The following is a 13,135-nucleotide window of genomic DNA, read 5'->3' on the forward strand; positions in this document are numbered from 1 at the left end:
CCATGGACATACAAGAATGCATCCATACGGACACACCCCAGGAACCACGACCAGGAAGATTCTACCTACTACCCAAAATCCACAAAGCGGGTAACCCAGGACGCCCAATTGTTGCAGGAAAATGCACCATCACAGTAGGAGTCTCGGGATACATGGACTCTATCCTCAGGCCCTATGCCACCAGCACACCCAGCTATTTACGGGACACCACTGACTTCCTCAGGAAAATACAATCCATTGACAACCTACCAGATGACACCATCCTAGCAACCATGGATGTGGAGGCCTTGTACACCAATATCCCACATGCAGATGGATTGCAAGCCATACGGAATATTATCCCGGACAAAACCACAGCAAACCTCGCCACTGAACTTTGTCACTTCGTACTCACTCACAATTACTTCGAATTTGGTGACAACTTATATCTACAGGTTAATGGCACAGCCATGGGCACACGCATGGCACCACAATATGCTAACATATTCATGGCGGACTTAGAGCAACGCTTCCTCAGCTCCCATCCACTGGAACCACTACTATACTTAAGATTCCTGGATGACATCTTCATCATTTGGACCTATGGGAAGGAAGCCCTTGAGAGATTTCATCAGGACTTCAATAACTTTCACCCTACTATCAACTTAAGCCTGGACCACTCTACACAACAGGTACACTTCCTGGACACCACTGTACAACTACATAATGGACGAATAAATACCACCTTATACCGGAAACCAACAGACTGATACTCATATCTACATGCCTCCAGCTTCCACCCTAAACATACCACTCGGTCTATTGTCTACAGCCAAGCCTTACGTTACAACCGTATCTGCTCCAATGCTCTCGACCGAGACTCACACTTAAGAGATTTACAACAAGCATTTTTGAGACTACAGTACCCACCAAATGAAGTGAAGAAACAAATTAACAGGGCCAGACTAGTACCCAGAAACAGTCTGCTCCAGGACAAACCTAAAGGAACTAACAACAGAACACCACTGGTTGTCACCTATAGCTCCCAGCTCAAACCCATCCAACGTATCATCAGTGAGCTACAACCCATCCTGGAAAATGATACCTCTGTCTCAGAAGCCCTGGGTGGAAGACCTTTCCTTGCCTACAGACAGCCCCCCAATCTTAAACGACTTCTCACTTACAATCATGGATCGGCCAGCAGAGTCACCAGCACAGGTACCAAGCCCTGCAACAGACCCAGATGCCAGCTGTGCCCCTATATCTACCCAGGGAATACAATTACAGGACCCAATGGCATCAACTACACTGTCTCTGGCTCTTACAGCTGCTCATCCTCCAATCTGATATATGCCCTCATGTGCCAACAATGTCCCTCTGCTCTGTACATTGGACAAACCAGCCAACCTCTACGCAAAAGAATAAATGGACACAAATCTGACATTAGAAATGGAAACGTCCAAAAACCAGTGGGAGAACATTTCAATCTACCAGGACATTCCACCAAAGACTTAAAGGTCGCTGTGGTTCAACAGAAACCTTTCAAAAACAAAATCCAACGGGAGGCTGCTGAATTGGAATTCATATGCAAATTTGACTCTGTCAAGCGGGGACTGAATAGAGACTATGAATGGTTATCACATTACCACAGGTAACAGATTCTCTTTACAGAGGCGTGATCTGGGGGAGCCCAGTGACGCCTGGTGTGAGCTTTCGGGGACCACAGTTCTCTTTGTCAGATGCAACTGGCAGGGAGAGCTGTGGTTACCGAAGGCTTATACTACATAGGAATTGGATACCTTCACTGCTACAAACTGACTGCACACCAAAAGGAAATGTTTACATTTCCAAGCAAAGGAATGTTTTGATTGCCTCTATGCTAATTGCATTCTGCCTTCTTGTGATTTATGCTCCTCTCCTTCCCTCTCTTTCCCCCTCCTCTTCTGTATCTGCCCAGTTTTGATCAGGCATCTGACGAAGAGAACTTGATTCTCGAAAGCTTATGCTATAATAAAATTGGTTAGTCTTAAAGGTGCTACTGGACTCTTTTTGATTTTGCTACTACAGACTAACACGGCTAACTCCTCTGGATCTACTGTCATATTAGATTGCTAAGATTCTGGGCTAGATAAGCAGGACCCTATTCATTTGGCCCTGCATTTTAATTGTCTTCCATTATTATATTATAAGCAGGGGGCAATTTCCAATTATTTATCCTCCAGGTGTTCCATTGCATGTTCCCCAGTGGTTTTTAATATATAAAAATTTCACCATTACAGTTGGTTAGCAACATAGTGTGAGGCCTTTTCAGTTGGTTAGCAACAGTGTGAGACCTTTTCTACTCCTTGCTTCTTTGGAAATCTCTGGAATTCAGCATTTTTTAAAATAGCACAGAGGGCAATGTTTTGAACTGTAAGAAGGCTGAATACAATGGTTTTTCTTCTCCACCTTCTCCTGGCTTTTGCTGCAGGTGTTCTTTATTGTGCCAGCTTCTTCTGGCTTCTACGTCCCACTCCTTTTCATCCTCCTGTGTTTCACTTACATCTTTGTGTCCTAGAATAGCAATAAAAGTTCATGGCCACAACTGAGAAACCATGAGAAACATGAGCCATAGTTCATTAAAGACCCAGGATATTATATTTTGAAGAAGATTATATGCACAGAATGTTAGCTGGGAGAGGTGAAGAATTCTCTCAGGATCAGAGTTCCGAGGCAACAACTGTCAGCATACATCATTTTTCATCACCATGAGGTATTCAGGCTGCTATCAAAGGGCTTACACAAACAGTGGTTGATCAGGATTCAGGACCATGCGTGTTAACTAGTTGTCATTACCCATGTTCTTATGTCCGGAGGAAACAAATTGCAAGATTGAGCCAATCAGATTACAAAAACTAAGTCTGGGACCCCTATGTGTGCTGCTTTGTGCTCCCTAGAGGAGATAATCAGGATACAGATAAACTTGAAACACTGCATCTGGTCCTTGTCAAGCTTCTTCCTTTAGAGGAAGACAGTGTTTCATGATTCTGTTGCTAACTTAGCTGCCAGACAGCCCCTAGGATGCTAAATGTGTATAGACATAATCATCCATGGCATTTTACTGAGCCATATCACAGCAAAAATGAAGCAAATAAGTTGCCCCATTCCTCAGCACCATAACTCACAGTGATGATGCTCACAGCTCCATCTCATTTTTATACTATGTTCTACCCATTGCAACTCTTCCCATGTGTCCCTTCCCCAACTTTTCCCTACTTGAGCCTCTCCATAATATCCCCTGCCTGATATTGTGGAGCATGACTTGTCCTAGGCCAGACAGGCTGAGAGAAAAGGATTTAGCCAATAATGTCCAATACAAAACTCAAATGATCTTTAGTATCTTAAATAATAGTATGGGAGAAAAGGATTTACAGTGCAATCCTAAGAAGAGTTAAACCCTTCTAAGCCCACTCACTTCAATGCTTTGGATGGCACTGCTAGTCACTCTGTTACTCTAGGACTCTGTTCTAGAACTGGGAATACAGCAAAATCTGTATGTGTGCCAAATGTTCATCCCTTACTACCAAGTAACTACAGTTCGCATAATTTACCTGAGATTAAGCATGAAGGGCATCCAATCTGATCAGTGTAAATAACTATCTCTTATTTTTGAAGCTGAGTGATGAAGACTAAATGGCTGTCTTGGAAGGCAAGGGAAAAGAAAGTGAGGCCTGAGCTAGAGAAAGGACTGAAGGACAGAGAAACTTCTAGTGAGTATGAAAGAAAGAAAAGGCTAGAAGTGGGTATTTGGACAGATTTGGGGAAAGGAAATGGAGAACCATCTTTTTATGAATGAATTATCCTGATGGGGAAGCAGGTCTTAATTATGGGGTGTCTATGAAGGAAAGGGAATGCAACTTATGTTGTGATTTTGCAAGGTGGGACTTAGGGAGGGAGGGATATTAAGGAAGCAGCCTAAGAGAACTTCAAGGTCTATACAGGAAGGATGCTGTGATGGACTGCATGTTTTAAAAAGCCTGGATGAGCTGTACGCATGGCTGCAGGACTCTTAAGGGTTAATCCCTCACAGACACAGATTGCTTTGAGTAACAAGCTATGCCTATGATTGAGTAGTGTGAGCTGGAAAATGGAGAGTCTGTTTTTCAGTCCTGGCAGAGATGAATGACGTGTGAAGAGTTGGAAGATGGAGTCCTAACAGAGAGCAGATTTAACACCAGAGAACTGGGGAAAGTTGGCAAGGAGGTTTGTGAAGTAGGTGCAGACTCACAAAGGGGCCAGAGAAAAAGGATAGATCTTGTAAGGAGAGCAGATTTTCCCATCCCAGTCAGACAGGGAGGTAGCTCTGGAGAGTGAAGTGGTCTCTGGTCAAGTACGGTTGGAAACTGCCTATGGAGACCTTCAGATTCAGTTAACGACTGAAGGAAAGCACTGGTGTTTGGAGAGAAGGGTATTGGGGTACTAGAAAGTGAGTTCTAACATTCCTAACTCCAGAAGAGAAACACTGAAAGAAAATACATTAAAGTGCTTGGGGAAACACAAGGGGACCAAAGCCTCAAAACAGAAGCCTTTAAGTTCCTGTGAAGAGCATAAGATGATTTCACCTAACCTTTCCTTCTAAAGTAAATAAACTTGGTAGTTATTTTTGGAATTTGAAGAATGCCTCTGGTGTCATTTCTGTTGTTCAAGAAGGAGGGAACGTTATAGTTGTCTTCTCCCCAACTAGGCTCTTTACTTTCCACTTACAAATCTTTAATCCTTGCAAGGAATAAAAATGCTCTGATTCTATTCATAATCCTTATGGCACCAGAGAAGACAAAACCCAGCTACTTTCTTATCTACAGCAGTCCCATTCAATGCTAAGAAACCATTTTTTTAAAAATGAAGTGAAGCCAAGTGACAGCGTTACAGGCAACACGAGAGAACCCTGAGGGAAGATCACTCATTTTTCTCAATGCATACATCAGTCTCTGAGTGTGCGGTTTTCTAAATTACAGACATATCAATGAACTTCTGATGAGTCAGCTCTGAGTTTGTTACTGGGCAGACACGCATTATGAAGGAGGCTTTTTGAAGGAACTTACAGTGTGACCTTGTGCCAGTCACACATTCTCAGTCAAACCTACTTCACAGGATTATTGTGAGGATAAGATGGAGGAAAAGAAAATAATGTAAGCCACTTTGGGTCTCCACTGGGAAGAAAGGTGGGGTATAAATGAAGTAAATAAATATATAAAATAGAAGCATTTTGTAGGAAACATAGACAAGAAATCAGTGTTTTACCACCCATACATCCAGTCATTCTCATTTAGAAATATACTGCCACTTCAAAGACCTGCTCATAAAGACCTATTAACAAGACAACAATAGCATCATAAAAGCAACAAACATGGAACATCTTGGTGGAACACCTTCTGTCATTATAGCACATGTTTCGTTATTTGAAGTACAATCTGTCCAGTTGTAAAAACTGTTATTTGAATGCCACAAAAATTCATCTATCCTTCCAATAGTGTAATGATAATATGAAGTTATTTTAATGGCATATTTTTGTGTTTTGTATTTCAAAAATATATGTATTCTCCATGAATATTTCAAATAAAATTGTATGACATATTATTTTTTCAGACCGTACTGTGTTCATTTAAGAGTAACAAAAAATGAAATATAAAAGTAATCAGTTCTAGTTCCTGCATAGAACTATCTACAGACTATGATATGTGTGTGCAATATCAGATGATAGATTGGGAATACTGTTTATGCTGTTAAGAAAACCATATAGAATGGTAAAAGGGAGAAGATCCATAATGTTTTAGCTGTCCATGCTCTTAATATTTAATATAGATCCATACAAGTATTTCAAAGTTAATGACTTTTAAAATGTCTCCTTTCCTTCAAAATTGTGGCTGTTTCCACACATCTTTACCATTGTGCAAAATTGCGAAAAACTCACAGAACGACGGCATCTTCATGGTGTGATTTCTGATATCATCATGCCACGAAAAAGAGTAACGATGGGAAATCGCGCCATGAAGATGCCATCATTCTGAGTTTTTCATGATTTTGTGCAACAGTAAAGACGTGTAGAAACACCCTGTGTAGAAACACCCTCATTTTGTAAAAGTGATTGCTGAAAAATAGCTAAAGGTTCAGTTTTTATATATGTTTCCTTTTCATCACTCATATATGAAATTGTTCTCAGATGATTTTTGCTATTCTTTCAGGAAAAAATGTTATTACACTGACTGGAGGAGCAAAACCATGGGCAGGTTGGTGGGTGATGCATAGCTTTTAATTTTGCCAGATAGTCACCCTGCTTTAAAAAAACCATTTTCGCAGTTGTAAATTTATCACCAAAGACCTAAAGTAATTTGGTATTATCTGATTAATGGATGCAGTAAAACTTTGATATTTGTTTGTTTTTACTTTGTACCAGCTAATCTGATCTACAGACATATTAAAGTATTTGGATATGAGTTAGTTCTCGCTATAGTGGTATAATTTATAGCCTCCCAACAGGCTGATTTAATTGACTTTGCAATTTAGAAGCTGCTGGTTGCTACTCTTGTTCCTTCACTGACATTATGGTTAGTGTAGAGCTCTACCAGTGGTGCCTCCAGGCCACTGTAAAAGTCATGCAAAAGATCATATATATTGTTAACTCTGTAACCAGATTAATATGACTCCTAGGGTTTTTGCACACTCTTGCTCTGCTCCTGATCTTTTCAGAATTGAAAGCTTGTTTACGTGGTCTGTTGTTGCTTCTTTCATTGTGCACCTCTATATTGGGGTCGCATTTCTCTGTGACGTTAATTGTCCACACAGCTCCCCCTCCCCCACATTGGAAAAAGAATTTGGATTGTGAGAAAGGTCCTGTGAAAATGCTTACCTCATTTTACATGTCACTGGTTTTGCATAATTATTATACTACCAAAAGTCTGTCGCCGCAACCCCCCCCCCCTAGGCTAGAAACTCAGAGCCTGAGGTGCCCCTCTCTAATTCTGTATGTTGATTCCTTGTTTCTTCATTCTTTTGTTTGTTTACAGAGGTGGGCCTCACCTCCACCTGGCCTGAGCTCTGACGGCAGCAGGGCACCCAATCTCAGCTAGGTAGCCCCATACCCACGCACCACAAAGACCATACAGGACGACCCCCACCTTCCCCTTCTGGGGAAATGAAATGGCAATAAGGGGAAGAGTGTAGGGAGAACACTGCAAGGTGCAGTTGAGGCTGCACTGAGGCCAGGGAGTCCACGGAGGCTGCCCAGAAGGCAAACCTCACACTCCCACTCTGTTTCCTAGCCTGCCAGGGGCAGGGTGCCCAACCTCTGGACAACCAAGGAAGAGGAGAGGGCACTATTCTCCCTTTTTCACCTCCCATAATAGTACCATATACAACTTCTGGCTAAAACCATCTCATTCTGAGATTAAGGAAGTAAATTCCTGGACACTAAAGCTAGAATCTATTGTGAAGTTTTATGGGATCTCCTTAAGGCACAATTTAGCCTTGATAATCCAGTTTCCATTTTTTGCTCTGGGTGATCCTAATTGGTGTGATTGTAAGCAGAGTGATCTATAATTACACTATGTAGCAGATGTGCCTTGGTCCTCCAGAAACCCTTAGATTACATGTGTATAGATAGAATGTAGGCTGTGATCAGGGGGATTGGCTGCAGTGCTTGTAGGATAGCTGAGTGCCCCCCCCCCCCAGGAGCCAGGAGGGAGAAGAGAGGAGACAAATAGACCAGTCATTACACTGGAAATGGGTCTAGGGTGGGTGGAGAAAGGTGAATGTAAACATCTATATCAGAATTGGACTCCATATGTTCTCACATTCAAAAAAAAGTCATAAGAAAGCAGCATCCATTTAATTCGGCCAAACCCCATGATAGTGTTGGGATGACCACTGAAGGTCACTGAATGCTGTGCATGTATCAGGAAAAAAATCCAAAACAGTATAGGGCTCAACGGAGAGCAAATAGCCCATGTGTAAAAATCTAATTATAGTTATATGGAAAGAATTCCTATTGATATAATGTTTTAACTCACATGAAGATACCTTAAGATGGGTTAGGCTGATCTATTTAGAATAGAAACTGTTTGCAAGATCTAAAACAGTTTTCTTTCACTGTTCTGCTCTCTGAGAGATTTTGAAATGTAGATACAAGGAAATAAATCTAGGATCTTCCATATTAAATAGGTCCTCTATCAATGTGCTACCTACTCATCATTAATACAAAATACTGTTTTTCAATTCAGCTGAGCTGAAAGATAGTTTCAAGAGATCCTACTATATAAAAGACTAAGCATGTTCTAGACAACTCACTTTCTACCTTGGTGTGCCTCTAGAGGGCACTGCTGTGGAGGGAAACCCAGGCTGGGATCAGGAGCAGAGCAGGTGGCAATGCCCGCCCCCCTTTACCTGGCCATGGTCAGGAGTGGAGCAGGTGGTAATGCCCACTCTCTGCCTTCACCAGTTGGGATTATGAGTGGAGCATGAGGCCATGCCCACCCCCTTTTACCCGACCAGGATCAGGTGTGGAGCAGGAGTTAATCCCCTCCCCTCCTTCACCCTACCTGGATCTAGTTGCCCAGCTGATGTCTTCACCCAGCAGGGATCAGGAGCAAAGGAAGTGGCAATGACCACCTCCTGCCTTCACCTATTCAGGATCAGTCACAGAGGAGGAGCCAATGCCTGCCTGCCCACCCTCTCCTTTCTAGAGCCCATTGTATTATTTCCCATGAGCTTTGTTGCTAGTCTTGTATAAAAGCACAGACATGGAGAAATTATAAGTGTTGCTTGGATCCTATAGCTTGTTTCCATTTGTCTTCTTTCTTTGCTGATTGTGGAGGTAGTCCTTTACTGTCAAATGCATTCCTCTCTTGCTAAGCGCTTTTGGCTCCTTAAAAAACATCAGTCTTTCATGAGCAGATGTGTTTAGCACCAGAGGAACAAGTGCTCTGCAGACAAGTAGAAACAAGATACAGGATCCAAACCCAGGTTTTAAAGAATCTAGAGGAACAATCTGCTGAAGTTTGCTGCTTTTTGCTGACTGGTGCTAGCCTTTACAAAAAAAACCAGAGAGAGAAAGGATTGGGCCAATGATCAAACCTATTTATGAGACTATCTTAAGAATCTCTGGAGTTACATACCAAATATAGGCTTGGCTCCTGTCTAAAATTTCTGCGGACAAAGATTTCCAGGGAAGAAGGATTTCCATCAATTGAATGTGATTTCCTTACCTCATCCATTCTTTTGCAGTGCAAAATGCTGCTGCTGGATGACAATAGCTTGAGGGAGTTGGAAGTTTGCTATAGGAAAGGTGAAGCAGAACTTTTAAGTGGGATACAAGCTGTGCCATGGAAAGTTTAGTAGCAGTATATATTATGTTTTAATCATCTATCTAAAACCCTGAAGGGTTTTAGACATATGACACAAGAGATCTGTCACTGGATTGTCCAGTTTTTTAAAAAAAAATACTGAAAATTATTTGGATGACCCTGACCTGGCAAGACTGACCTTGTTAGATCTCAGAAACTAAGCAGTGTTAATAGCAATAGCAATAACAATAACAACTGTGTGCTTATATACCCCTCTTCTGGAAACATTAGTGCCACATTCAGGACAGTTAACAAAATCAGTGTTATTATTATCCCCACAATACAGCTGGGGAGCTGGGGATGAGAGGAGTGACTTACCCAAAGCCACCTGCTGAGTTCATGGCAGTAGTGGTTGAACTGGCAAAATGCTGGTTCAGAGCCTAGCCACTTAGCCACTATACTTCAGCAGGGTTGACCTTGGTTAGTAATTGGATGGGGAATGTCCAAAGAAGAGCAGGGTCACTATGCGGAAACAGGCAATGACAAACTACCTCTGTCAGTCTCCTGACCTGAAAACCCCAGCAGGGATCACCATAGGTCAGCTATGACTTGATGGCATTTCTACCATCAACACCACCTGGAGATGACTCTGAATTGAATCAGAGCCACAGTACTGGGAGAGGGAATCCTCCTACATTTTCCAGATCTAAATTCCCCCCGACAATGTTCTACTAATCCTGCAGTAGAAACGGGGCAGGGGTGTTTTAAAGTTAAGAGCCGCTTCAACAGTAGGATACTTTAAAATAGAAGAACTTCATAGGTGGAACGGGTCAAACACTCTATACCATTCATTCATTTATTTGAACTCAGCTTGGGGTTTGATTTCTGGGAACTGTTAAAGTTCTACTGCATTCCAATTGGTCATTTCTCTTCTACAAGAGATTAAAATGGTTGTGACCTAAAGCCAATAGCTCCCATTATGTTATTATTTATTTGAAAGTATAATTGGAGCCATAGCAGAAAGCTAAATGCTTTGAAATAAAATGCAGAACATTTACAGATAATGTTCAAGGTTTACCTCTTCAATTTTATTCCAGCATCTATGTGTTAACTTCAAGAGGGGAGGGGTGAATATCCAAATTTAGATAAAATTTAGTTATTGTCATTATTATCACCATATTTATGGTACCTTTAGTTCATATGTTTTAATAAACATATTTTTCTGCTAAAGTATATGATCTACATTTATTTTAGCTGAAAAACAATCTTAAAATATATTTCAAAAATAGTTTCGCATATGTGGCTATTAGATAACACCAGACATATACCCGATGGCATAAATTTACAACTGCTTATCTCCTCTCCCCAGTCATGCACGTGCTTGCTTTGTATCAGATACATTATTTAAAAAATATATGGTATGCTTTGGAAAATTTATGTAATGTTAACAGATCTTTTTCAACATCTAGACCAAAATAACCAGACAGGGCCAGCCTAGATATGATGAAGATACCCATTTATATTTTCACCAATTCATATGGAAAATCAGAGGAGTAGAATTTATTTTTCATTGAAACCAAACCCTGGCTTATTTCCCACCTTATCTTGTGGTACTCCTTGTTTAAAGCATTTTTCTTCCATCAGGGTTTAGAGAAAAATGCTGCAAACAATAGCGCGTAATTAGGTTAGGCAATTTTATTTATATATTATTTTACTTTATGTGATTTCTATCCCTCTCTCTCTCTCCACCTGTATGCTTTGTTTTCTGAGGGGGAAAAAACCCTTTCCATATGAAAGGCTGGTCATGTGAAGAAATACACATGGGTACCCTAATTATGTCTAAATTGGGTCTCAGTTGACTTTGGTAAGTCAACAATGATATTTTAACTGGAGTATGTCTTAGCTTGTTTATTTGCCATTACCCCTAATTATGCTGATAATGAAATCTTCACTTGTAAACACATTGGTGGCTTTTCCTTGCCAATCCGTTATTCTCTGGTTCAAAAATCTGTTCTAAGTGTTAAGCAGCATTCCCAAAGGGTAGTCACAGATGTGGATTTCTTCTTGACCTTTTACTAATTCCAAAATCATAACCACTAGGAGGAAAGGGTAGTCCCCTCATGGATATCCCAGGCCTTTTCTCAGAATTTTCAGCTGTAAGCCCTTAGCTGTTCTATTTTAGAGGTGGGGGGGGAGCATGAAGGCAGGCTCTACTATTTCTCAAAACAAGTAAAGATGTTCGTTCAAAGGCACACCGAGAAGAACTAGAAACTGTTTTCCAATTTTAATAAAAATTCAATTTCATTTTAATCATGTCTGAAGGAATTAAACAACTTTAAATGCATTAAGCAAGTCGTATTTAAGTTCTGGCTTTCAATGTTCAGGGTTTTTTGCAGGCTTTTTGTATCTCTACCTCTCCAGTCGAGATCAATTTCAATAACAATCCTCTGTATCTCAGTCTCAGAATCAAGGTGGGTCTTTACCAGGGACAGGGCTTTCTGTATTGTGGCCCTAACAGGAAAAATAATCACAATAATAATGTTATTGTGACTATTTATATCCCACCATGGTTTCATCATGGAGTAGAACTGGCACTCATCTTCAGAATGTCCTTGAATGTGCACAAAGAGCACACACACTCCTGGCGCAGTGCGATGACATCATTTCCAGGAGTGACATCGTCGTGCAGGTCCTGGTAGCACTCCTGTGTTTTGCACTGAGCTGATGCTTAAAGACTTGTCCCAGTTGGGGCCTCAAGCAATATCATTTTTTCTACCTGGTTTAACTTTTTGTTTGTTTGTTTGTTTGTTTGTTTGTTTGTTTGTTTGTTTGTTTGTTTGTTTGTTTGTTTGTTTGTTTGTTTGTTTGTTTGTTTGTTTGTTTGTTTGTTTGTTTGTTTGCTCATTAGGAAAAAATGATGCCACCTCTCCAGATAACCTCCCCAGGGTAGCTTACAAAACAAAACACAATAAAAATATAAAACATTTAAAAATTATTAATATCTAGAATTTTTTTTAAAAACAGCCAGAGAATGAAAACTTTAATTCCTTAAGCAGGTAATTAATGATACAGAAAGGCATATGCATGTATGTAGTTTTTATTTGTAGTCCAGATTTCTAACTCAGATTCAGGGTGGATTGCACAGTGGACGTCAATACAATCAGTGGCTGAGATATTCAATAAACAATGTGAAAGGCTATGGATAACAGAAAGTTGAAAAACAAGCATAAATCCAAATACAGAGGTCAAACAATGCTGAAACAAAGCATAAGGAATTTGACAAGACATATTAAATGATGTGGAAACTACCAGTAGGAGTATATTTACAGTAACAGAAAATCCATAGCCATAAAGACTATAGTCCACATCCCTTTTTCAAAGCATCTCACTGAGACATTTCCTTACATCTCAGCCCTATTACCCATGTAGAAAATCCCTCTTGAATACTTCAGTTTGGCATAGTTTGCAGAAAGCCAGGAGAGCGGGAGCTTTCCTGACCTCTTCAGGCAGGCCATTCCCTAATGGGGAGGGGGGGCACTTCAGAGAATGTGCATGTTCTTGATTTTGCCCATTTGCAAAGTGGTACCTGCAGAAGGCCCTGTTCATATCAGTGAAGCTCTTGTGGCAGAGCATCTTGTCTGGGTTCAATTTTAATTTGTTTACTTTTAAGCATTTGATCTCAACTCTACTGCATCAACAGGGAATTTGATAGAGAGATGCATAGCTGGGAGTCATCTGCATATTTTATTATGGGTGTATTTACTATGTAAAAGTAAACTATAGATTAACTAAATAAATAGAAAACAAATACTGTTGGAATCCTAATAGGATTTCTTTAG

The 13,135-nt window shown here is 40.6% G+C and overlaps 1 protein-coding gene across 1 annotated transcript in view; it reads left to right on the forward strand.

Annotated features, from left to right (window-relative positions):
• The window catches only part of ANO3 (anoctamin 3), a 511,447-nt gene that overhangs the window by 374,375 nt on the left and 123,937 nt on the right, over positions 1-13,135 (forward strand). Inside the window, exon 7 of the mRNA XM_054972310.1 lies at positions 6,201-6,245. Within this exon, the coding sequence (XP_054828285.1) occupies positions 6,201-6,245 (45 nt within the window). The remainder of the gene's footprint in view (positions 1-6,200; positions 6,246-13,135) is intronic.

This window comes from Eublepharis macularius, chromosome 2, assembly GCF_028583425.1.
Source record: "Eublepharis macularius isolate TG4126 chromosome 2, MPM_Emac_v1.0, whole genome shotgun sequence".
Lineage (NCBI taxonomy): Eukaryota > Metazoa > Chordata > Lepidosauria > Squamata > Eublepharidae > Eublepharis > Eublepharis macularius.